The 26,810-nt window shown below is 40.5% G+C and overlaps 2 protein-coding genes and 1 non-coding gene across 3 annotated transcripts in view; 1 reads left to right on the top strand and 2 right to left on the bottom strand.

The window, feature by feature from the left end:
- The window catches only part of NEK10 (NIMA related kinase 10), a gene marked incomplete at its 3' end in the record, with an annotated part of 188,453 nt that overhangs the window by 30,324 nt on the left and 131,319 nt on the right, over positions 1-26,810 (bottom strand). Inside the window, exons 25-26 of the mRNA XM_024752854.1 lie at positions 5,776-5,905; positions 5,154-5,224 (exon numbers count right to left, since the gene is read on the bottom strand). Of these exons, the coding sequence (XP_024608622.1) occupies positions 5,154-5,224; positions 5,776-5,905 (201 nt within the window). The remainder of the gene's footprint in view (positions 1-5,153; positions 5,225-5,775; positions 5,906-26,810) is intronic.
- On the top strand, positions 10,342-10,447 carry LOC112404767 (U6 spliceosomal RNA). Its single transcript, XR_003004166.1, has one exon. It is a non-coding gene; the product is annotated as a U6 spliceosomal RNA (small nuclear RNA).
- LOC112404765 (metallothionein-like) overlaps positions 26,743-26,810 on the bottom strand; it is a 412-nt gene continuing 344 nt past the window's right edge. The window contains exon 2 of the mRNA XM_024752871.1: positions 26,743-26,809. The gene's annotated coding sequence lies outside the window, so the exon portion shown is untranslated. The remainder of the gene's footprint in view (position 26,810) is intronic.

Here is a 26,810-nt window from a genome sequence, read left to right as displayed (position 1 = left end):
AGCCAAAATTAAATAAAATTAAATCTTAAAAAAAAAAAAAAAAAGAAACAAAGAGTTGAAGATAGGGTGGAAAATGTAAAGATCCACTTGTCCTTAGAACTAGCCAAAACTAACTTCTTTAGTCCTTATGACTGCCTCTGAAACAAAGTGCCAGACAGCTTATGCAACCAAGCACAGACAGAGAAAACTTAGGCAATGGGAATATTGTGTGCATAAAAGGAAATGTTCTTCCTTTACTTTAAAGCAAGTTCTTACTTTAGAAAGTAAATAGATAACATTCTCTTAACAGTGTACTGGAAGGTAAAAATAGTAATGCTGGTACTGAGCAGAGCAGTAAAATATATTTATTTTCTGCATCAAACTCTTCAGGGTTACTAAGTTATTCTCCCAATTTAAAAGTCTGCTAAGGTAAGTAAACAGGAAATTGCATTTGTTCCCTAGTTCTTTTGAAACTTTATTTTTTAAATTATTTATTTATTCATTTTTGGCTGCATTGGGTCTTCGTTGTTGGGTCTTCATTGCTTCGCGCGGGATTTCTCTAGTTGCGGCGAGCAGGGGCTACCCTTCATTGCGGTGCGCAGGCTTCTCATTGCGGTGGCTTCTCCTGTTGCAGAGCTCAGGCTCTAGGCATGTGGGCTTCAGTAGTTGTGGCACGTGGACTCAGTAGTTGTGGCTTGCAGGCTCTAGAGCGCAGGCTCAATAGTTGTGGTGCACGGGCTTAGTTGCTCTGAGGCATGTGGGATCTTCCCAGGCCAGGTCTTGAACCCGTGTCCCCTGCATTGGCAGGCAGATTCTCAACCACTGCACCACCAGGGAAGTCCCTGAAACTTAATTTTTAAAGACTGAAAATCCAAAGCCATTCAAGTATGTAATTGTATGCAACTCACAACTGATTTTGGTTTTATGTCAAATTTTCTGAAGATAAAACTTCACAATGTGAACCACTGTCTTGCATAACTTTAAATGAAAACTACATCTGTTATAGGCTGCACACTGCAATCTTAATTTGTAGTCAGCTTTAAAATTAAATTGTCATTTCCTACTAATTATGGCACCTTAGTGTTTTGAATTAAAAGTGTACTCAGAACATTTCATCTGGAGTGCCCTAATAGTGTTCATTCATCCTCTTAAACACTCTGGTGACAGGGAACTCACCATCCATCAGCAGCCTGCTCCACTGTGGATAGCTCTAATTCTGACACACACTTCCTAATGGTGAGCTCACCTTGGCCCCCCCCCCCCAGAACTTCCATTCCATGGTCTTGGCTCCATTTGCTGAGGTTCCACATAATAAATCCAATTGTTTTCATATTCTCGATGCCATTCCATTTTCCCAGTTAACTGAAGTATTTTTAAAACATCTTATGATTGTACTCCAAAACTTGTTGACTCAAATTCCAGCCCACAGTGGGAACAACCCACTTCTTTCCATCAACACCACCACTCTAGTCAAAGCCGCCATCATCTTTCAGTGGACAGCTGAACCTGGTTCTCCCTCCCACTCTCATTCCCTTCAGTCTATTCCCTGGAGATCAGCCAGAATGATCTCTGCTAAAGAAATTTTCACTATGTCTCAATCTGTTAATAACCCTTCAGTCCTCTCCTCAATACTGGAGATAAAAATTCAAAACCCTCAGTGTGGCCTGTAGAACCTGTCAACCTGGGTCCTGTCAGCCTCCCAGGTCCATTTGCTGGCTATTCTCTCCCTTACTTGACATGCTGCATCTCCAACTTTTTTCAGTTCTTCAAATTAACAAGCTCTTTTGCTCAGGAAAGCCTTCAGAGATGTGGGTCTATGAAATGCTTTTTCCACTCTGTTTACTATTTGAGAAGTAATGAAGTTCAGGTTTCAGATTACATGCCCTTTCTTCAGAGAAAATCTTTCCCAAATCCCCAAACTAGACCAAGTCCTTCTGTAATCTCTCGTTGCCCCTTTTACCATCCTTCATCAAATTTATCATAATTTTTATATACTTCATTCCATAAATAATAACATTATTAATAACAATACCTAAATTAATTGAGGGCTCGCTACATGCTGGGAACTGTGCTAAGACCATCACAAGCATGATCTTATTTAGGCTTCAAAGCAAGCCCATGAGTAGTTACTATTGCTACCTATATATCACAGATGAGGAAAGCGGGTCTTGGGAAGGTTAACGTGAGTGAAAGAGTGGGGATTAGAATCCACTCAATTCTAGAACCTATTGATGTTCTTAACCTTTTCATGATAATGCTGATATCCGACTTTTCCACTAACCTCCTAGCTCCAAGAGGCATGGACACCAATAGCCAGGAAGCCTGTCATAAGCAAATTATGGTCCTGTTTGCCCAATGCCACAAAATCAGAATAATGTCTCTGTACTTTTTCTCTGCACTACCCTCTCCTATTTTTCGTGGCACTCAAATACCTAAGAAAAGGAGAAATTAAATGAGTAACTCTGGTATTCTTGTCTTGACCTCTCTGGAGACTTATTGAATTTTTAAGGCACTTTCCAGAAAACAAATAGAGAACAGGAGATGAGCAGTTTAAATACATTTGTATGGATTCATTAGCAGTAGGGTGGATCTAGTGTAACGCAGAATTTAGATGATTTAGAAAGGGGTTTCAGCTCATTTCCCACAATATTTATAATAATAACTGCCAACATTGCTCAAGATTTACCATTTGCCAAAGCTCTATGCTAAGTGATCTGCATGTTATAATCATCACATCAGCTTAATGAGGTTGGTGCTATTATGATCCCCATTTTACCAGATGAGGAAACAGAGCTGCTGAAAGAATAGTCAAATTGTCTGCTCAGAGTCCACAGTTAGTGAAATTCAGCCCCAGCTGGGCCTGAGGCACTTAATATTGTAGGGCAGCATTGTGCTGAGCAAGGAAAGATTCAAGATATAATCCCACAAACGTGAGGAGTACCTATTAATGCTAAACAATGGGCTGGAAGGAGAAAATAAAAGGGAAAGGGGCATAGCCATGAAAATACGCTTATTACATTGCATCAGAGGTGGTGCCAAGAGCTAGGATAGATACAGAATTGAGATTTAAAGGAATTGGGCAAGGGGATAGACAAAGTTTCCATCTGGGGTGACCCTAGGATTTCTATTATCACAATAAGGATTTGACTCGGCTTGATGGGGCAGAGTAGTAATCTTGGGCCAATTTAAGGTTGTAAAATGGTCCAGAAATAACGATCAGCCAGGTAAATGAGTCATTTATTCATACAACCAGTAAATTGTTAAGGGTCTACTTTGTACTAGGCATTGCTCTGGGCACTGAATAGCTATAAACTAAACTGAAAAAGTCCCCATTCTTGTGGAGTTTTCATTCTGGTGGGGAAGAGAGACAATAAAAGAACAAGTCTGCATGCACATGTATAATGTGTTAGGGGTGGTGGGTGCTGTGAACTTGGTAAACCGGTCAAGGGGACAAGAGAGTCTGGAGAGGTTGTGGGGGCATCAGGGCAGATGCCTTGATTTTTCAGAGACCCAGTTTCCTCAGAAACCAGAGGAAGTAAGGGCCTGTGCCACTGTGTGTATCAGAGGGAAGAGAGTGCCAGGAAAAGGGAAGAGCAGTAGCGAGGAGCTCCCTGTGGTTGGAGTGGAGGGAGCAGAGGGAAAGTGGGAGGGGAAGGGTTAGGGATGAGCTGGGACAAGACCTGTGGGGGCAGAACTTTGAGACTCTATAGGGATAAGGACTTTCATTAAACTCCTACTATATGGATATATGGAGCACTTCTTTCTGAGTTTCTTTGAAAAATTAAAATATTTCTTAAAAATAAAAAGGAAAAAATGCTTGCAATTTTATCATCTAACATGGCCTTTTTCAGTTTCATATGTTCTTGTCCAGTCTTTTCCATATTCTTACATATTTTGTTTTTTTCATAGTTATAAGTACCTGTACATTTTATTTGTTTTACTTAGTTTCAGATCATACTTGTTTTGTTTTCATTTTTTAATTTAAAAAATTTTAATTAATTTTTTATTGGCATATAGTTGATTTACAATGTTGCATTAGTTTCTGCTATGCAGCAAAGTGAATCAACCATACATGTACCTATATCCACTCTCCTCCAGACTTCATTCCCATATAGGTCATTACAGAGCACTGAATAGAGTTCCCTATGCTATACAATAGGTTTTTATTTATTATCTTTTACATATAGTAGTGTGCATATGTCAATCCCAATCTCCCAATTTATCGCCCGCCCCTTTCCCCCTTGGTAACCATAAGTTTGTTTTCTACATCTGTGACTCAATTTCTGTTTTGTAAAGAGGTTCATGTGTACCACTTTTTTTAGATTGCACATATAAGCGCTATCATATGATATTTGTCTTTCTCTGACTTACTTCACTCATTATAACAATCTCTAGGTCCATCCATGTTGCTGCAAATGGCATTATTTTCTTCTTTTTTATGGCTGAGTAATATTCCATGGTATATATATACCACATCTTTATCCATTCCTCTGTCAATGGACATTTAGGTTGCTTCCATGTGCTGGCTATTGTAAATAGTGCTGCAGTGAATATTGGGGTGCATGTACACTTTCAAATTATGGTTTTCTCTGGATATATACCCAGGAGTGGGATTGCTGGATCATATGGTAGTTCTATTTTTAGTTTTTTAAGGAACTTCCATACTGTTATCCATAGTGGCTGTATCAATTTACATTCCCACCAACAGTGTACGAGGTTTCCTTTTCTCCACACCTGTTCCAGCATTTACGGTTTGTAGATTTTTTGATGGTGGCCATTCTAACTGGTGTGAGGTGATTACCTCATAGTTTTGATTTGCATTTCTCTAATAATTAGTGATGTTGAACATCTTTTCATGTGCCTCTTGACCATCTGTATACCTTCTTTGGAGAAATGTCTATTTAGCAGATCATACTTATTGTACAGGTTGATATAAAGCCTTCTGAATAATCAATCTAATGGTTGCATAATATTTCAAGTGAATGTACTACTTCCTCTTGGACACTTGGTTGGCTTCCAAATGGTCCCTATGACTGGTGATGCACAAATATTTTTCTAGCTTTGGATTATTTGAGAGCCCTTCCTCTTCCTCTTAATATTTACATAGTGAATTTGCATAGATATGAGGTATTTCTTGATAATCCCTATAGGTTTGAAGTTATGAGACTAATTACCTGCTGATGATAGTGGTCACCTTTTCAGAATAGATGTCTTCTGGCACTGGTTCATATACCGCCTCCACTATCTGCAAAACAAACAGACTAGAATGGTGGAAGTAAAGGAGCCACAGGTGCCTTTGAGTGGTGATACTTGGCCACGACACAAGAGTTACTTAACAAGCATCATAATTTCATGCACATATTTTCATCAGAAACAAAAATATCCCAGCAAATTAAAAATTAGCATTAATTAAACTGTTCTTGAGCATAGAATTGTATTCTTCAAGCTGAGTTAAAGTTAACCTCAGATTCATAATAAATGATGTGTAGGATAATACAATATGATAGACTGAGGGCAGTTCAAACTGCAGTTAAGAATAAAAGACCAAAAGCAGTTTGATATATTTATTTTTATAATTTTCTATGATAAATTGAAGACAATTATAAGGGGAAATGTGCCATAGCACATGATGTAGATTTAGAAGAAAGGAGGAAAAATAAACTGGATCATGTGGTTAATAAAACAATGACTGCTTTTAAGTGACAGTTTTATTAAAATCACAAAGGTTCTACTTAAGAAGAAAAGGAATGGTGTTTTTGGCAACATGAGACCCTTTTGTCTTCCAAGGTTGCTTACTTTTGTGGCCAGGGAGAGCATGTTTGTGCTGTAGAAGGGAGGATTCAGAGTCGCCATCTGATAAAGGATGCAGCCTGCTGCCCAGACATCAGCCTTCTCCCCATACGGCTCACTCTTCAGCACCTCAGGGCTGAATCAAAATAAGGATGTTAATGCACAATGAAAAAGGGAGAAGTCAGTACAGAAAAAAGTTCAATTTTCAAGCTATAGTTGGAGATATAAGAAAAAAATGGAAACTCGGTCATCATTTCAAGTAAACATATTAAGATGTATCTTTGAATTCTCTCAGACTCAGGTGAATCAAGAAGCACAACCAAGCAATTCTAATTTAAGCAATAAATGTCAATAAACAACTCCTATTAAATGTCCTTTTACTTCCAGAAACAATTACCCCTCCATGGTAGACGGAATGATTGGCCCCAGTTCTCTCTATTCTGGAGGTTTTGAATACCCCACTCCTTCTTCTTGGTGGGCAGTGTTTGCTACCCACTCCTGCCCTTGCTTTTGTTGTGTTGGCCAGTGGAATGTGGAAGTGGCAGTGCAACAGATCAGGGCCTCAGTCTTAACAGGTGTTGAGTGCTTCCATTTGTCCCTACAGGAGCTTCTGTCCAAAAGAACATCGTATCCCAGGTAGCTAGGATAGCCCAGCCTAGGCCCAGCACAAGACACATGGAGTAGATCTGCACACATAAACCTGCAGCCTGAAGGAGACCCAGCCCAGGAGACCCACAGACCTGTGAGTCTGACAATAAATGCTTATTGTTGAATGCCACTGAGATTTCATGGTGATTTGTTATGCAGCATTATTATGAGCAAAATTGACTGACATAGCACCATCCCTTTGCTATTCAATGCTAGCTTATAAAGTAGGAAGCAAGACCATATTTAAATGTGTTGCAGAAAATGACAACTTCCATCATGTTCATCTCTTCTGAAATTTCATATCTAGTCTGAATAAGGATGCTGTCAGCCTTTAAATGAAGTTAAGCTGTGAGGGTTTATGGGCTTGACATTTTTTTTAATGTGGAGGGGTGGGTAGTTCCCTTGGATATTTTGAACTGATAGAAGTTTCCTCTCTCATATTTGTAGACTGAAACTCAGCAAAGTGTTAAAAGCACTCAGCACACACACACACACACCCTAAATTAAGTAGTCTGATGATTCAGTTCTAAAGTATGTATTTAGGACTGTGCTCAACCCTCTAAATTAATGGAGTAGGAATTAATGGTTAACTTGGGCAGTGGACTAAGATATAAAGAAACTCATAAATTGGTATCAGTACAGAGCAAGTATTGGCTGTTAAGAATAACCAAGGAGTTGCAATTCTTGTGAGATTATGGAGAATGATTCCTGGTTTAAGATTTACATTATGTATTTACAGAAGAAGTGTGATTTCAAGATCTCTCAGTTAAGCATTTCCATAGGTACTGTCTTTGAGTTCAATAATATGGCAATGGGGGAATCTGGGGTGATTTCCAGGGCTCTACTGGTCCTAAGTGTATAAAAGTGTCCCCTGTTGTTCCTCGATCAACTGCTCACATTAAAAAATGCCATAAACGGAAAAAAATGTCTTCAACAAAAAAATGTCCTTGGCTCCACACAAATGGCTCATGTTTTAATCTACTGAGAACTCAGAAGATTTGTTTCATGTTTCCAAAAGCTCAGGAAGCAGGTGCTGTGAGTGCTCCACCCATCAACCCCTCAGATCTCTTTTCCATTTCCTATTTCTTGTGTGCTTTCACTCTCAACAGCCAGTGTCTGTACTTCTCTGGAGGACAGCCTTCATTTTTCCTCAAAAGATAACTACTCAGTGTAGAGGAAAACTCTTGTAAGAGTAGAATTTACTTAGTTTATTTTTCTCATCATTCCATCTCTTCCTTCATCTCACTAGAGACCACACACTCCTTTCATCCCCACAGGCATGTCCCTTTGCAATATGGCTGTGCCGCTCCTCCCAATAAAAGATGGACTCTATTTTGTACCCCTTGAATCTGGGCTTAACCATATAACTTGCTTTGGCCAAGAAGACATCAGGAAAAGTGATGCAAGGAGAGAATGGAAAAGCACTTACTCTTTGTGGCTTGCTCTCTCTTCCTGCTCTTGAAAACCCTACGATCACAAGCAGGTGATTGAGCCCAGGCTTGCCTGCTGGATGATGAGCATCACATAGCTCAGTTACCTCCAGCACCCCTACCCACAGCCACTCTACCACCACATCCATCAGTGAAGCCTTTGAAAACCAGGTGACCACAATGCACAGGTGAGCCCAGACAACACAGATAAGCAATCCCAGCTCAAACCAGCCCACAATTTGCCAGCGCACAGTATATTGAGAAGAAGAAGAACAAAAAGGTTATTGTAACCACTAAGTTTTGAGGTCCTTAGTCAAAGTTAACTGACATGACAGCTTTCATCAGATTCTCAAAGCTGTCCATGCCTCCCTGAAAAAGACAGAGAATCACTTCTCTGGAAGAGAACAAGAAAGGGCAATAAAAGACAACACAGTTGCCAACTATCACTTTGCTTCTGGGGTACAAGTTCAAATATTCTCTAAGATAAAAGAGTTCCATAATTACAATTAAAAGCAATGGCAAACACAAGACAGAGTCTGATTTCCAAAAGTCACACGAAATGTTCTGCTATGTTATGTGTGTCCCCCCAAAATTCATGTGTTGAGTCCCAACCCCCAGTACCTCAGAATGTAATCGTATATACAGATAAGGCCTGCATGAGCTGATCAGAGCTGCCATTGGGGTGGCCCTAATCCAGTATGACTGGTATCTGTATTAGAAGAGGAAGAGACACCAGGAGTGTGCAAGGAACAACCACGGGAAGAGGCAGGAAGAAGGCGGGGCTGGCATTTGTGAGCCAAGGCGAGGCCTCAGAGGAAACCAAACCTGCCAACATCTTGATCTTGGATTTCAGCCTTCAAATAAATTTCTGTTGTTTAAGCTACCCAAGCTGTGGTATTTTTTTATGGCAACAGGTTCTATGAAGAAAAACTATTCATGTGTTTTTCATCTTTAAAAAGAACACAGCTTTTGGGAAATACGGCTAAAGTAATGACTCAATCACTACTTATTTTGGTGATTATTGTTTAGAAAACCATTGTAAAATAATTCACTGTCTTGTAATAATTTCCAATTTCTCCACTTAAGGTGAGCCCAACCACATTTAAAGAAATACAGAGTTACAGCTAGCAATGCTCACTTAAGAGAAAGAAGTTAAATAGTACACACACACACACACACACACACACACACACACTTTAAAATGGGTTTTCTCAGGCTTCCCTGGTGGCGCAGTGGTTGAGAGTCCGCCTGCCGATGCAGGGGACACAGGTTCGTGCTCCGGTCCGGGAAGATCCCACATGCCGCGGAGCGGCTGGGCCCATGAGCCATGGCCGTTGAGCCTGTGTGTCTGGAGCCTGTGCTCCGCAACGGGAGAGGCCACAACAGTGAAAGGCCCGCGTACCGCAAAAGATAAATAAATAAAATAAAATAAAATTGGTTTTCTCTTTCCCAATCAGAAATATTACTCTGTATTTTAAAAACTGGATATTCCTATGTGATTTGGTCATCTAAAATCTTTTAATGGTAAAGTAAGGCATAATTTATGATATTTAATAAAAATAAGGGCTTTTCTGGTAAAGATTAAACATATGCAATTAAATGTGTAAAAAATTACAGCCATTATAAGTTGTACTTCAATTAAAATATTATCATTTTTATTATTGCTGACCTAACGTACATGGTGACTATATTTAATAATAATGTATTGTATACTTGAAATTTGCTAAGAAAGTACATCACAAGTAATGTGATAATTGAATCTTTTGAAGTAATAGATATATTAATTAGCTTGGTTGTATAATCATTTCACAATGTATACAAATATCAAAACATCACATTGTAAACCTCAAACATATACAATTTTTAATTGCCAATAATACCTCAATAAAGCTGGAAAAAATTTTAAGTGAAGCCAGGGATAGTATAGTTAGGTAGGTGGCAAGGACATTCTTTACTTATTACTATATTTTAATAAATAAGTCAACATAGCTCATAATCAGCAGCCTTTGAGAGGGGGCTGGAGGAAAGTTTATCTAAATACTACCTCTGTTTTAAAAAGGCATAAATTTACAAACTGATAATGAAAACAATGTGGAAAAACGATGAGGAAGGAAGGATGCTTAATATAATTTTTTAAAAAGACAGACTGTTTAGAGTTTTAAATTCCATTAGTAGTCCCTCACTGATGTGAACAATTAGGTTGCTAATTGCCAAAGATTCTTATTTACTCATTATTGAAGTAAACAAGGAAAGTATTGAATCTAGATGTTTTTCAAAACAGTTTAAAATATGAACATTTTGCTATTTCACAAATAATTCAATACTATGATGATTTATGTAAGTTGGGAGGGGGACTTCTTTCCTTTAAATGCAACAAAGTACATTCACAAAGTAAATGAAATGAAATGATATGTTAAAAGGTTCTGAGTGTAGACAGTATATTCTTCTTTCCTACAGTGGTCATGTTGTCATCTTTGTTAAAAGTTTGATTATTGTGCTCGTTTTGTCAGCACATATACTAAAATTAGAATGACACGTGAAAATTAGCATGACCTCGGCACAAGGATGACATGCAAATCTGTGATGCATTCCATATTTTAGAGGCAGTAAGATGACAGGCAGAAGATGAGGACTATAGTTAATAAAGTTGTTTCTCATAGGGGTAAAGATTAACAATTTTGATACTGCTATACATGTATACCAGAATTCAACAAGTAAATGAGTGGCAGATGGCAGAAGCCAGGTTTCTCACTATTGGAGTGGAAGAAAGGTTACAGATAAGCAAGGAAAGGAGTAGGGGTACTCTTCAAGGAGGTAACAGATTAGATTTGGAGACAACAGTATAAACCCATGTTTAGCTTAATATTAATATAGATGGTTACATATGAAAATATTTATAGTTATGTGAATATACACAGGTTACTATGCACATATATATATCCTTGCACATATATATCCTATGCACATATATATCCTTTCATTCTGTCAGATGAAAAGGCCTAGAATTGATGACTTCCTAGTAGCAATGAGCACACTTAGCATCAGATCTTGGGTTTTTTTTTTTTTTTTTTTGCGGTACACGGGCCTCTCACTGTTGTGGCCTCTCCCATTGCGGAGCACAGGCTCCGGACGCGCAGGCTCAGCGGCCATGGCTCACGGGCCTAGCCGCTCCACGGCATGTGGGAATCTTCCTGGACCGGGGCACAAACCCGCGTCCCCTGCATTGGCAGGCGGACTCTCAACCACTGTGCCACCAGGGAAGCCCCCAGATCTTGGTTTTTAACACCATTCTCCAATGAAAAGAATCAGGACCATTGGAGAAATGACTGATAATAGGACTGGGGCAAGAAATATACTAAATGAATCTGGAGCATCTTCTAGTTCCAGAAAGTTAGTCTAAAGAAAAAAAAAGCACAATGATGGGGGTATGCCAGAGGGATATGGAAGACAAGTCAACCAGCTCCCAATGGCCAAATACAATACTTTATTTTGACCAAAAAAATAAAGTATTGTATTAGTCAGCTTGGGCTGCCATAATAAAATACCAATAACGGGGTGGCTTAAATAGAAATAAACAGGAATTTATTTCTCACAATTCAGGAATCTGGGAAATCCAAGAGCAAGGTGCTGGCTAATTCTGTTCCCCAATGAGGGCCTTCTTCCTGGCCTACAGGTGGTTGCTGGGTCCTCACATGGCAGAGAAAGAGAGAGAGAGAGATTGAGCAGAGTTTCTGATGTCTCTTCTTATAAGACCACTAATCCCATCATGAGGCCCCCACCTTCGTGACCTCATTTAAATCTACTTAACTTCCCAAAGGCAACAATCTCCAAATAACATCACATTGGGGTTTAGGGTGTTAACGTATGAATTTGGGAGGGGGACACAATTCAGCTCACTGAAAGTTTTATTAGATTATAACCCAGGGTATAAAATAATTATTCATGAGTCCATACTGATATAAATTTTTAAAAACCAAATAAATAAAAAACAGGAGGCAATAGACAAATCTCTTGAAAAATGACAAATAATTTATGTGGAGACTCCACCTTAAGGAAATGAAGCATAACTCCCTACTCCTTAAGTTTGGGGTGCATGTAGTGACTTTCTTTCAAAAAGTACCCTATAGAAAGAAAAAAAAAAGAGTAACTTTACAGTAGAGAGACCTGATAAACACTATCTCCAGCCAGCTGATCAAGATTAACATCAACAGTGCTAAGTCATATTGATAGTATGTACCCATGAAAAGAGAATGGAGCTTCCCTGGTGGTGCAGTGGTTGAGAGTCCGCCTGCTGATGCAGGGGACACGGGTTCGTGCCCCGGTCCACGAAGATCCCGCATGCCGCGGAGCGGCTGGGCCTGTGAGCCATGGCCGCGCTGAGCCTGCGCGTCCGGAGCCTGTGCTCCGCAGCGGGAGAGGCCACAACAGTGAGAGGCCCGCGTACCGCAAAAAAAAAAAAAAAAAAAAGAAAAGAGAATGGCAGTTTACACCTGTGATCTTTCTCCCCAAACATATTCCAGTCTAATTATTAGAAAAATATCAGACAAATCCCAATTGAGGAAATTCTATGAAATTCTTAACCAATAATTCTCAAAACTTCCAAGGTCATTAAAAACAAGAAAAATCTGAGAAATTGCCAAAATCAAGAGGAGTCTAAAGAGAAATAAAAGATTACCTGGTCAACAAGTATCTGTAATATTAAGATGATAGGGTTTTTATTCTTAGAAGAAAAGGTATATGATAAATTGAAAATGAAAATATTTGAAGCAAGAAAACAAATCACTTCTATCAAGTATATCCATCCATTGTGCCACCAATTAATCTTATTATCAAACATAGAATGCTAAAATTACAGGCTATTTCTTCTCCTATGTTACATATACAGTTGACCCTTGAACAATGCAGGGTTTAAGGGTACTGAGGTAGGAGATAGATGGGCCCTTGGGCCAGACAACTGGTGTCTGTCAAGTGGAGTAAAACTGAAGCTTTGTTCTCACCCAGACACTCCAAGGACAAAGCCAGTGGCAGAAGCTGAGCTCTGCTGAAGTAAAGAGATAAGATGACCACTCCTGAGGTCAAGGAACACTTCCTGTCTGCACATGCAAAGGAAGGCTCCTTGGGTGTCAAAAAGGGAGGGGGTGCCACCCCATAATAAGTGTGGACATACACCCACAGGCCTCTGTGGTGGGATCCATCTCAACAAAAAGTTGCACGTGCATCTTGGGGCGGGTGGAAAAAGAAACAAGATAATTAGCCAAAGGTAAACAAAGACCCAGAAGGACTGTCCTATATACAGGATTTAAATCACCTCTTTACTGTGCTCCTCCTCATTAGAGAGGACTCCCACACCCCTTCTCTCTGGGTGTGTATTTCTGCCTAGCTTCTGACTTAAGTAAAATAAACTGTTTCTTTGTGTGCTCTCGCATACCTTGTGCTGTGTCTCTAATAATAAACTTTGTACCTGTTTTTACAGTTTTTGCCTCCTTGAAACATTCTTGCTTTCAATGGGGGTAAGAGCCAGGAGAATTTTGCCTCTAGCCACTAGTCCCTGGTGAACTAGCAGCTAGGATTCCTGGTTTTCATTCAGGCTACCCAGGTTCAATTCCTGGGCAGAGAACTAAGATGTCTCTTCAGGACTGCTCAATGCTGTCTCTCTGAGATCAGTACGACCCTCCATGTTGTTGAAAATCCATATTTAATTTATAGCTGGTCCTCAGTACCCGCAGTTCCGCACACTCAGGTTCAACCAACCATGTTGTGTAGTACTGGAGTAAAAACTCCAGTAGTGAAGTGAAAAAAACTAGTGAAAAACTCATGTCTCTGAAAAAACTCTCATAGTTCAAACTTGTGTTGTTCAAGAATCAACTGTATACAACATGTCATAAAAGATTTTTAATTTTTCCTTTGAAGTTTATATACTACCTCCTCTTTTTTAAAGACTTATTTTTTTAGAGCACTTTTAGGTTTACAACAACATTGAGAGGAAGTTATGGAGATTTTCAATATACTTCTTTCCCCCACATCCCCTTTCTTTTTTATTCTCGTTAACAGTAGGCTTAAATCGGCTCACACCTGGATTATCACAAAAGCCTTACTCCCTTAAAAGTGTTTTCATTTGTTCATTCATTGAAAAATTATTTACTGAGCACCTACTATATACCTCTCTTTCAGAGAGTTTTGTTTTGAAAGAACAGAGAAAAGTGGGTCAGTAGCTGGAAGAGAAAGGGAAAAACATGAGTTTTTGTTTTTTAAGATGGGAAAAAAATGTCAGTATGCTAGTCAATTGGTAGGAATGAGTCACTGGAGGCAGAGAAATTAATGAAGCAGAATTGAGAGGGCTTGTCTGGAGAAAATGGTCTCCACTAGGACTGCAGGAGTGCAGGCCATTCAGGGGCATGGGGCAGGCAGCTGGGAGGACATGGAAGCAAAGCCTGTGGAAGTTCTCTTCTGAAGTAGGGAGCAGAGTCTCTAGTGTAAAGGTGAAGTTCAAACTCCTCCCTCTTGCCATTAATCCAAACCTTACTCGGTCAAACACCCTCTCCACAGAAGCCTCTGCACACACTGATTTCTCATTTCACTAATCTCCTGATGCCCCTTCAACTACCCATGTCCTCCGCCAGGCTTGCTCTGCTATTCCCCATCTATGTGGCAGCAGAGGGGGGTTGTGATAAACACTGGATTCCATCAAAACACAGATTATTTGCCATTCATTCATTAGTACTGTGAATAAAAAATGTTGCCTGCCATATCAGCAAACAAAGAATGCTAAGGCCATTAAGCCACTACCACTGACCCCTAGGGTGAGTCCTGAGGGGACCCAGACTGGGAAAGAACAGGACACTGGCCCCAGGTAGCTAAGGTGTATATTAAAGGAATGATTTCAGTAAGTTCAGACTCTTGTTCTTCTCATACCTAGACAAGCACTAAATTCCTTAACTTGAGATGTCTGGTTTCCTTTTATTAACAGCAATCTTTGATGTTCCGAATATTTTGCAAAAACCCCTATATATCCTGGGTCCTCCCTTACCTCTTGGGAGCAGTCGCTCAGACCTATCTGAGAGGCTGTCTTCCAGGCTGAAGTCCTCAGTTTTGTGCCCCAAGCAAAACATACTTCTCAACTTTTAGGTTGTGTATTTTTTTCAGTCAACAGTACAAAACTTGAAAATATATATCACTAGGTAGGTGATAGCATTAACTAAGGAAACAATTTTACTCATATGACAAGAGCATATACATCTTTTGTTAGCTGTATATGAACAGATATGAGAAGAGGCCTTGTTAATTGGGGAAGTGCCATATGCGTGACTACTTTGCCAGTGGCCAACAATTTGGTCAGAAACGACCTAGACAAAAAGCATTCAAGTTAAGACTGACCTAGTTCAAACTCTGACACAGATATATATAAAGGCATAGGAACTTCTAGCTAACTATTTTTAATTTAGTGGTCAAGAAAAAAATCTGGTGAAAATGAAAATTTCTTTAGAAAATGAGAAATTGATCACCAATGAATATTCCCAGTCATTGGATTTTCCATATATTGATAATTATTTTGCTGTTAAAAATTCTTTTGCTTTCTTATTTCAAGTTAATTTTTAGCCGATTATATATGCCCTGTGTTATATGAATTAGGGAGAAGCTGGAATTTGAATGTCTTTAAAAAAAAAAAGGACTGGTTGAATAAATTATGATTTATCTAGACAATAAAATGTAATTCAGATATTAAAACTGAAGGTACAGGAAAGCATTCGTTAACATCAGTGTGTGTGTGTGTGTGTGTGTGTGTGTGTGTGTTTGTGTGTGTGTGTATGGTTTTCATAAGAAAGGATTTGACATTGGGATGCCAAATTGTCTTCTGTGAGTTTGTTCCCCACCTCAGGATTAGTAGGATTATGAGTGTTCTTAATGGAATTTTTTCTTTATTTTCAGCAAAGAGAATCGTAAAAATTAATAAACAGAAACCTAATATAAATAGAGTCAGGAGACCAAAGTGGGGGTTCTCACACCCTCTGATGACAGCAGAGCCCAACAGGAAGAAGAAAGACTCCTTTCCTGGCCAGGATTCAGCCAATGACAAGCCCTGGACTCTTTGTTTCCTGCAGTCTCCTGACTTCCTTTTCCTCCCTATTGTTGCAGTAAAAATAGAGGTGAGGTTTTTTTCCCTCTCCTGAGAACAAGGAAAATAAAGGGAACAGTGAACAGGCTAGAGAAGGAACAAGGCTGAAAGTGTTAATCACTCATAGTTTTATTTTAACTGTTACTAATCTGTAGTGTCTGTAAATAGATTTGTACTTCACAAAGCTAACCCATCACTCCCTAACTCTATGTAAATTACATCCTGCTCCTGGTGTTTACATTCTCTGCACTCCCTTGTAATGAATCACCCCTGTAGCTTCTCAGAAAGAAAGTCGCAGGCCGATAAACCAGAGATAAATGGACCCAATTACTGGGCTGCCTGACGCCAGCTATGACTGTTTTGAAATAATGCAAGAAGAAGAAAAATGCAAGACCTTCACTACTTTGATCCTTATCATATACCCTAGACTGTGAACCCCACCTATAAAATCCTCTCCAATTCCCCAGGGAAGTGGGCACAGTTCTTGAGGCACTAGCCTGATGTGTTTTCCCCTTTGCCTGGCAAAGGAATAAAGCCATCTCTCTTATCCTCTAAAATCTCTGTCTCCATATTTCTGTTCAGCATTGGTGCACAGAAGCTGAGAGGTCGGCAACACCATGAAGTGTTCTCCTTCCCTCTTCGTGTAGAGACCTGCATGTGGCTTGCTATGTCTGCAGACTTCGAACAGCAATTCTCTGCTGATCCCAAATAAACCCATCTTTGCTGGCAAAAAAAACTAAGTCTTTTTGTTTCAGGTAAACATTTTGGTGGCCCATATAGGGATCAGAGAAGACACCTGACAGCTGTGAGGCTGGTGAGCAAACAGCTGTGGTACCCTCAATTGAGCCCACTGTCACTCACTGCCTTTCTCACCAACCTTGGAGGTTGAAAGTACATCTTTCTCCTGAATCCAAGCTCAGGCCTTCTTTGCATTTGAAGCTCTCCAGGCTTTATTTAGGATCTCTTTAAAGGTTTCATCTTTCTGGTCAAGGCCCTGTTCTGTATGTGAGTACTTGTTTGGCACTTGGGTCTGATTTTGAGATTAGACTATTTCACTGAAACAGGCTGAGATGTTCAACCTATTCCTTTGGGAACAGGGGTTGTTTCTCTGAAACGGTGCTGGGTTTTTCAGCCTTCAGCCTATTCCTTTGGATGCCTGTGGAGACTGCCTAAAATAAAAGCCTCAGTCAGGCTCCTCCAGGACCATGCTGTCTCCTCCTTAGGACCAGGTGGGATTAGCTTGCAAGCTGTTTAAATTATACTACTTGTGCTGTAAACTGTTTAAGCTGTTTGGAAATTGTTCTTTACTCTACAGGAAAAACCTCTAAGAAATGGGATTCCAGTTATCTAAGTATTTTGAAGATGTCTCCCCCATAGGGACTCTGGCGAATTTTATGTTTAAAAAACATGGCCCTGGGCTTCCCTGGTGGCGCAGTGGTTGAGAGTCCGCCTGCCGATGCAGGGGACACGGGTTCGTGCCCCGGTCCAGGAAGATCCCACATGCCACAGAGCGGCTGGGCCCGTGAGCCATGGCCGCTGAGCCTGCGCGTCCGGAGCCTGTGCTCTGCAACGGGAGAGGCCACAACATTGAGAGGCCCGCGTAACGCAAAAAAAAAAAACAAAAAACAAAAAACAAAAAACATGGCCCTTTCTCATGTGCATTACTAACTAAATGGACTGACCTGACCAAAGGCAATTTAGAATATCAATGGCCATTATGGGGAATTTTTGAAATCCTCAAATCGAATTTCCTTAAATCCAGACTGGACTACAGTAGCTCAAAAATTTCCAGAACTAAGTGGAATGCTGATTTTAACTGGTATTTTGAGGCTTCCCAATGTTATCAAGAGTCTCAAATTGCCTCTTGGTAAAATAAGACTTTAAGATTAACTAAGGCAAACAAATGATAAAAAGATAAAATGGCTCCCAAAGTCTCAGGTTTCTCTCCCTCAGCTTCTTTGTCTCCCTCTGATAACATCTTGTCTCTCTGTTCTGTGCTGCACATGCCTCCCCTAGGCCATCAGTCCCCCAACACTGCTGTAGCAGAAACTAGATGAGACGCCCTCCGGGTTGTTAGCCCTTGTTCAGCCCTTATTCTTTCTGCTTTTTCCCCCTCTCTTTCTTGTTTAATTGCACTCTGAAAATGACTGCCTTCCAGTTAAAGTTGTACTGTGCACCTGGTGTTTACTTCTCCAAGACAACAGTCCCTAACACTCCTTTCCTTTGTGAGCATTCTTCATTCTAGAAAGAAGGTCATGGAACAATAACCTCAAGGACCACCAGAACCACCTGACGCCAGCTCTGATGATCTCAGTGTCTCCAAGAGGAAAGAAAAATGCAAGACTTCATCAGTCCTGATCCTTATCTACAGCCCTATTTTCCACCCTGAAACTATAAGACCCCTTCCTATTTCCCAGGAAGAGGGGCACAGTCTTGAGGGTGTTAGCCTGCTATGGCCTCCTTTGCCTGGCAAAGCACTCTTTTCTACTTCTCCAAACTCTGTCTCAGTGTCTCTATTTGGCACTGGTGAACAGAAGCCAGGTTTTGGCAACAATACTAATTCTCTCACCAAACTTCCCTTTTCTCTGAAACTCTCCCCTCTCATTTTTCCTCTGAAGTTAACAGAAATGGTCCCTTTAATATCAAGCCTTCTGAGAATCCAGAGGCTAAACTTTTAATTTCTTATATTCCCTTGACTGAAGCTGAGTGCCATAGTCAAGGATTTTCCCAAAGTAACTAACGATCTATACAGATTTGCTGAGGGATTTAATATAGTCATTCAGACTTATCAACCTGGTTTCTCTGACTTATATCACCTAGTTCATGTGCTTGTTGGTAAAGGCCAGGCCCAGTATTGGATGAAAATTGCTAATTGGGAAAGTCCTGAAAGGTCTCTAGAATTACAACTGGGAGCCTAGCCCCCTAACTTATTATATGATCATGCTCAGGCAATTGCTAGGTGACTTCAACAAGCAATTTCTAGGGCTTTTCCAAAGCTTGTTGATCAGAACAAAATTCAGGCTTGAACACAAAAATCTAATGAACCTGTTCATGACTATTACAATAAACTTCAGACTGTTTCTAAAGAAAATTCTGGTCTTCCTTCAGATGATGATTCTACCCTAGTAGCTTTTAAATCTATGTTTATTAATGGGCTGAACAGGGACTTTTCCCTTTTAGTAAAAAGGACCAGGATGGAATGCGAAACTATGTCCACTCCAGATTTAGTTAATGGCAAACCAGCTCTCTTGTACTCAAATGGGTCACCTCCAAGGAAGGTCGCCAAAATTCTTACTCTTCCACTCTAGCAACTGAAGGGTCCTAAACGAAACCAAAACCCTTCTAGTTTTTGCTACTATCACAAAAAGCCAGGACATTGGAAAAATGATTGTTACAAATCTACACTTTAGGTGCCTTCAGCCCTCTAACCAGTCTTTCCATCATCTTCCCAATTCTCAGTGATGGGGCTCTGAGGAACTACAGGGCCTCTTCCCAATCCTCCTCCTTAATTGACTTGGAGAAACATTTTTCCAGATTGGGGAAACATTTTTCCAGATTCTGGAAACATTTTTCCAGATTGGGGATGAATCTCTCAGGCTGACACTAGAGCCACACTCTTGGTGCTCAACCCCACTACTATGAAGCAGCCCCTGCCTTGGAGTACTAAAACACTTCAAATAGTGGGATCTCTAATTGAAGCAGGAAAGACAGGGCTGGGCCCAAGGACAGCCTCCTCATGTATAGGCATTAGGCATTCCTGCACATTTGTCTCCTGAAGCCACCATACAAGAGCTGTTTTCCCTTAAACCATCCCTTACTAGTCGAGCACCACACGTGGAAGGTCGTACAGGGTAATCAGCAACATGTGCATTTTGATTGCACGTGCTCCACGGTTTTCATGGTTAAAGTTTCTTGCTCAGATACTACAAAGTTGCTGTTCTAGATGCCATTCCTCCATGCCTCATTAAGTGCAAAATAAGGAGGTGGCTTTGCCTTCTGCCTAATGCCTAGCATGAGGAGGCTGTCCTTGGGCCTGGCCCTGTCTTTCCTAACCCATAATGAACCTCAAGAGGTTCCTGTCTCTGAACCTATTCCCTTTTGTTTAGGCCCTTTGAAAGATACACACCCTTTTCTCCTTAGTTCCTCCACTCCTACATATTTATTAGGCCTAGAATTCTTAGAGAAGTAACATGCTGGAATTTCTTTCTCCTAAAAGGGGGAAATAGTTCTATAAATTGACAGTAGTCATCAAAGTAATTCTCCAGGTGAATTAAATGACCCCTCTACATCTTTTATTTGTTCCATCTCTGATGGTACTAGAGCAGATTCTGGAAATAGTGATCATTTGTCTCTACTAAATCAGCTACCACCTTCCTTACAGGCAAAATCTCAAACTGATGTTGGCAAAATTCTCAGTGCACCTCCCATCAACATTCAAACAGATCCCTCGAACTAGGGCACCTACCAGGCACCAGTGGGGGACCACGGACACCTAAGGGGACGGGAGGAACCCCCAGTGACTGGGTAGGACGTGGCATGGGGGGAGTGAAGGGGGAGGAGAAGTGGAGGCAGGACGAGATTGGCACCCCTGAGGGGTGGCTGGGGGAGGGCAAGGGATCCCACGTCCAAACGGGGAAATTGGGGAACCATTTGAGGGCAGAGGATCAAAAGGGAGTGTGGTCAGATTTCCCCTGCCCACTTGGACCCCCAGGAACCTGTTGAGGTTCTGGGCTTGATCCTCTGTTCACCGAGGCCCCCTCCATCCCTGCAGATCCTGAGGGAGTGGGAGGGCGGGAAGGGGGAGCAAAAGTAAAGGTCGGACCTCCAGGACCCGCAGTCCTGAGGGGTGGCTGGGGGAGGGTAGGAGTTCCTACACCCAGTGGGACCCACCCACGGTTAGGGATCCAGCTGTAATGGGGGAGACCCTGGGGGAGACAGTGGGGGAGGGGTGTGAAGGAACAGAATGGAATAGGGCCAGTGCTTTCCCCGTCCACTTAGGCACTGGGGCCTGTTGGACTACTGGGCCTAATCCTCTGCCCTTGGAGCCTCCCTTCTAGAGTGCAGAACCCAAGCGCTGCTCCTGCACCCCTATTCAGGGCCCTACCCCTACACTCGGAGACCCCCCTCCAACAAGCTGGGCCTAAACCCAATCCACATAGCCTCACTCAGGGCCCCACCTCCAAACTCCGGAACCCCCACATTCCACAGGCCCACCTATCGACTTGCTGCCTCTCCCCTTCTGCAGAAGTCTTAAGTAGAGGCCCTGCCCCATGCTTGAACATCGCCCCAGTCCACCCAAACCCACGTCCCTGCCTAAATTCTGCCCCCATAGTCAGGGCTTTTCTTTTCTTTTTTCCTCCTTTAGATTGGGGTTCTGTTTTGCCTTCTTGATTCATTGTTGTTGATTCTTTTATATTTTTATTTTTCCTAATAAATCTTTTTTCTAATTTTACTTTATTCTTTATATTTCGTTAGTGATCTCTCCTTTTGGATTGCTCACACACACACACTTTTTTTTTCCTTTTTTCTGTTTGGTTTTATCTTAACGTGTTGCATTTGTTTCAATTAGAGTTTTATTTTTCCTAATATATTTTTTATCTTTCTAATTTTATTTAGTTTTTTATTCTTTGATATTGTACTGCTCTTTTTTCTTTCTTCCTGTTTTTTTTCTTCACTGTGCCACAAAGCTTGTGGGATATTGGTGCCCAGGCCAGAGGTTGGGCCCAAGCTCCTGTGGTGGGAGCTCCAAGTCCAAACCACTGGAGAAAGATAGAACCTCAGACCTCAGGGAATATCAATCAGAGTGAGGCCTCCTGGAGGTCCTCATCTCAGCACCAAGACCCAGCTCTATCATCCCCCCCCACAAAAAAAAAAAAAAAAAAAAAAAGAAATGAAAAATAAATTTGTTACAGTAAGGTAAAACCCTTCAAGACTAAATAAATGAAGACAAAAGAGGCAATCTACCTGAAAAAGAACTCAGAGTAATGATGGTAAAGATTATCCAAAATCTCGGAAACAGAATGGAGAAAATAGAGGAAACATTTAACAAGAATCTAGAAGAACTAAAGAGCAAACAAACAGTGATGAACAACACAATTACTGAAATTAAAAATACTCTAGAAGGAATCAATAACAGAATAACTGAGGCAGAAGAATGGATAAGTGAGCTGGAAGATAAAATGGGTGAAATAACTTCCAGGGAGCAGAATAAAGAAAAAAGAATGAAAAGAATTGAGGACAGTCTCAGAGACTTCTGGGACAACATTAAATGCACCAACATTTGAATTGTAGGGGTCCAGGAAGAAGAAAAGAAAAAGAAAGGATCTGAGAAAATATTTGAAGAGATTATAGTCAAAAACTTCCTTAACATGGGAAAGGAAATGGTCAGTCAGGTCCAGGAAGTATAGAGAGTACCATACAGCTATCAAAAATTAAATACAAAGAAAAAATATTAAAAGCAGCAAGGGAAAAGCTACAAATAACATACAAGGGAATCCCCATAAGGTTAACAGCTGATTTTTCAACAGAAACTCTGCAAGCCAGAAGGGAGTGGCAGGATATATTTAAAGTGATGAAGGGGAAAAACCTACAACGAAGATTACTCTACCCAGCAAGGATCTCATTCAGATTTGATGGAGGAATTAAAACCTTTATAGATAAGCAAAAGTTAAGAGAATTAAGCACCACCAGACCAGCTTTACAACAAATGCTAAAGGACTTTCTCTAGGCAGGAAACACAAGAGAAGGAAGACCTACAATAACAAACCCAAAGCAATTAAGGAAATGGTAATAGGAACATACTGATAACTACCTTAAATGTAAATAGATTAAATGCTCCAATCAAAACACACAGGCTTGCTGAATGGATACAAAAACAAGACCTGTACATATGCTGTCTACAAGAGACGCACTTCAGACCTAGGGACACATACAGACTGAAAGTGAGGGGATGGAAAAAGATATTCCATGCAAATGGAAATCAAAAGAAAGCTGGAGTAGCAATTCTCATATCAGACAAAATAGACTTTAAAATAAAGACTCTTATAAGAGACAAAGAAGGACACCACATAATGATCAAGGGATCAATCCAAGAAGAAGATATAACAATTGCAAATATTTATGCACCCAACATAAGAGCACCTCAATATATAAGGCAAATGCTAACAGCCATAAGAGGGGAAACTGACAGTAACACAATCATAGCAGGGGACTTAAACACCCCACTTTCACCAATGGACAGATCAACCAAAAGGAAAATAAATAAGGAAACACAAGCTTTAAATGACACACTAAACAAGATGGACTTAATTGATATTTATAGGACATTCCATCTAAAAACAACAGAATAAACTTTCTTGTCAAGTGCTCATGGAAGATTCTCCAGGACAGATCATATCTTGGGTCACAAATCAGGTCTTGGAAAATTTAAGAAAATTGAAATCACATTAATTATCTTTTCTGACCACAATCCTATGAGACTAGATATCAATTATTGGAAAAAGACTGTAAAAAATACAAACACATGGAGGCTAAACAATACACTACTATATAATCATGAAATCACTGAAGAAATCAAAGAGGAAATAAAAAAATACCCAGAAACAAATGACAATGAAAATACGATGACCCAAAACCTTTGGGATGCAGGAAAAGCAGTTCTAAGAGGGAAGTTTATAGCAATATGACCTTACCTTAAGAGGGAAGTTTATGGCAATACGATCTTACCTCAAGAAACAAGAAAAATCTCAAATAAACAACCTAACCTTACACCTAAAGGAATTAGAGAAAGAAGAATCAAACAAACCCCAAAGTTAGCAGAAGGAAAGAAATAAAGATCTTACCTAGGGAGACAAAAGACCTGTATGCAGAAAACTATAAGACACTGATGAAAGAAATTAAAGATGATACAAAAAGATGGCGAGATATACTATGTTCTTGGATTAGAAGAATCAACATTGTGAAAATGACTATACTACCGAAAGCAATCTACAGATTCAATGAAATCCCTATCAAACTACCAATGGAATTTTACACAGGACTAGAACAAAAAATTTCACAATTTGTATGGAAACACAAAAGACCCTGAATAGCCAAAACATTCTTGAGAAAGAAAAACAGAGCTGGAGGAATCAGGCTCCCTGACTTCAGACTATACTACAAAGCTACAGTAATCAAGACAGTATGGTAGTGGCACAAAAATAGAAATATAGATCAATGGAACAGGATAGAAAGCCCAGAGATAAAGCCCGGCACATACTGTCACCTTATCTTTGATAAGGGAGGCAAGAGTATACAATGGAGAAAAGACATCCTCTTCAGTAAGTGGTGCTGGGAAAACTGGACAGCTACTTGTAAAAGAATGAAACTAGAACACTTCCTAACACCATACACAAAAATAAACTCAAAATGGATTAAAGACCTAAATGTAAGGACAGACACTATAAAACTCTTAGAGGAAAACATAGGCAAAACAGTGTATGACATAAATCACAGCAAGATCCTTTTTGACCCACCTCCTAAAGAAATGGAAATAAAACCAAAAATAAACAAATGGGACCTAATGAAGCTTAAAAGCTTTTGCATAGCAAAGGAAACAATAAACAAGACAAAAAGACAACCCTCAGAATGGGAGAAAATATTTGCAAATGTAACAACTGACAAAGGATTAGTCTCCAAAATTTACAAGCTGCTCATGCAGCTCAATATCAAAAAAAAAAAAAACCCAATCCAAAAATGGGCAGAAGACCTAAATAGACAGTTCTCCGAAAAGATATACAGATTGCCAACAAACAAATGAAGAGATCCTCAACATCACTCATCATTAGAGAAATGCAAATCAAAACTACAATGAGGTATCACCTACACCAGTCAGAATGGCCATCATCAAAAAACCTACAAACAATAAATGCTGGAGAGGTTGTGGAGAAAAGGGAACCCTCTTGCACTGTTGGTTGTAACGTTATTTGGTACAGCCACTATGGAGAACAGTATGTAGGTTCCTTAAAAAACTGAAAATAGATCAACCATATGACCCAGCAATCCTACTACTGGGCATATACACTGAGAAAACCATAATTCAAAAGGAGTCATGTACCACAATGTTCATTCAGCACTATTTACAATAGCCAGGACATGGAAGCAACCTAAGTGTGTCCATCAATAGATGAATGGATAAAGAAGATGTGGCATATATATACAATGGAATATTACTCAGCCATAAAAAGAAATGAAATTGAGTTACTTGTAGTGAGGTGGATGGACCTAGAGTCTGTCATACATAGTGAAGTAAGTCAGAAAGGGAAAAACAAATACCGTATGCTAACACGTATATACGGAATCTAAAAAAAAATGGTTCTGTTAAACTTAGGTGCAGGACAGGAATAAAGATGCAGACATAGAGAATGGAATTGAGGACACGGGGAGTGGGAAGGGTAAGCTTGGACGAAATGAGAGAGTGGCATGGACATACATACACGACCAAATGTAAAATAGCTAGCTAGTGGGAAGCAGCTGCATGGCACAGGGAGATCAGCTCGGTGCTTTGCGACCACCTAGATGGGTGGGATAAGGAGGGTGGGAGGGAGATGCAAGAGGGAGGGGATATGCGGATATATGTATGCATATAGCAGATTCAGTTTGTTATACAGCAGAAACTAACACAACACTGTAAGGCAATTATACTCCAATAAAGATGTTTAAAAAACAACAACAACAGGGGCTTCCCTGGTGGCGCAGTGGTTGAGAGTCCGCCTGCCGATGCAGGGGACGCGGGTTCGTGCCCCGGTCCGGGAAGATTCCACATGCCGCTAAGCGGCTGAGCCCGTGAGCCATGGCCGCAGAGCCTGCGCGTCCGGAGCCTGTGCTCCGCAGCGGGAGGGGCCGCAACAGTGAGAGGCCCGCGTACCGCAAACAAAACAAAACAAAAACCAGATCCCTCAAAACTTCTTCCAATAATTAATAAATATCCTATAAGTAAAGAAGCACTTCAAGGCATAAAACCCGTAATAGAAAATTACAAGGCTCAAAGCCTCATTATCCGTTCGTTGTCCCTATAACATAGCTATTTTACTGGTAAGAAAACTTAAGGGCTGAGGGTGGAGGTTTGTCCAGGACCTCTGAAATAGGGTGGGACCTGGGACCTGGGACCCTTTGCTGCAGTACTTACTTACACCTGGGCAAAGGTCTCTTAGTCTCCTTGAGCAACAAAATACAAAGAAACTCTAAGGGACTAAAAATAACTGCTTACATGTGTAGTTGGTACAAATTATGAACAACAAGATACAAAAAGACCAAAAACCCAACTGCCACTTCTGAGGTGTCAGTATCAAAAGCAGGTCCTCTGCATGATCCCTGCACACAGCACCACCAAGTGGGGGGGGCAGACCACCGAAGCCACCTCTCCAGTCTGACCCATGTATCTCCCGCTAGGCTCACCCCATTTAAGGGACCAGCTCGCTCCTTCCCCCCACCCCCAGGCTTAGGGAGCGAGCAAGGGACGCTGTTACTTGTTTTTGCTCCCTCCTGCTGCAGCATGAGTCCCAATAAAGCTTATCTGAACTTCTCATCTGGCCTTTTATCAATTTCTATGGATTAAGGAGGCCAAGAACCCTGGTCAGTAACACCTCTGAGCAATACACAACATTGTTATCTCTGGGTACCCTGTTGTTCCTAATCCTGGTACATTACTAACATCCATTCCAACTGGAAGTCAGTTCTTTACTGAAATTGATTTATGCAGTACATTCTTTAGTATTCTAGATGATGAAGCTGGCCAATACCCTTTTTTTTTTTAAAGCCAGCCACTTTTATTATCATTCTTGTATTTTATAGGACAAAAAAAAAAAAAAAAA

Source organism: Neophocaena asiaeorientalis, unplaced genomic scaffold, assembly GCF_003031525.2.
Source record: "Neophocaena asiaeorientalis asiaeorientalis breed wild unplaced genomic scaffold, Neophocaena_asiaeorientalis_V1.1 scaffold117, whole genome shotgun sequence".
NCBI lineage: Eukaryota > Metazoa > Chordata > Mammalia > Artiodactyla > Phocoenidae > Neophocaena > Neophocaena asiaeorientalis.
The sequence above is the reverse complement of the archived record's forward strand: the minus strand, read 5'-3'. Positions and strand labels throughout refer to the sequence as shown.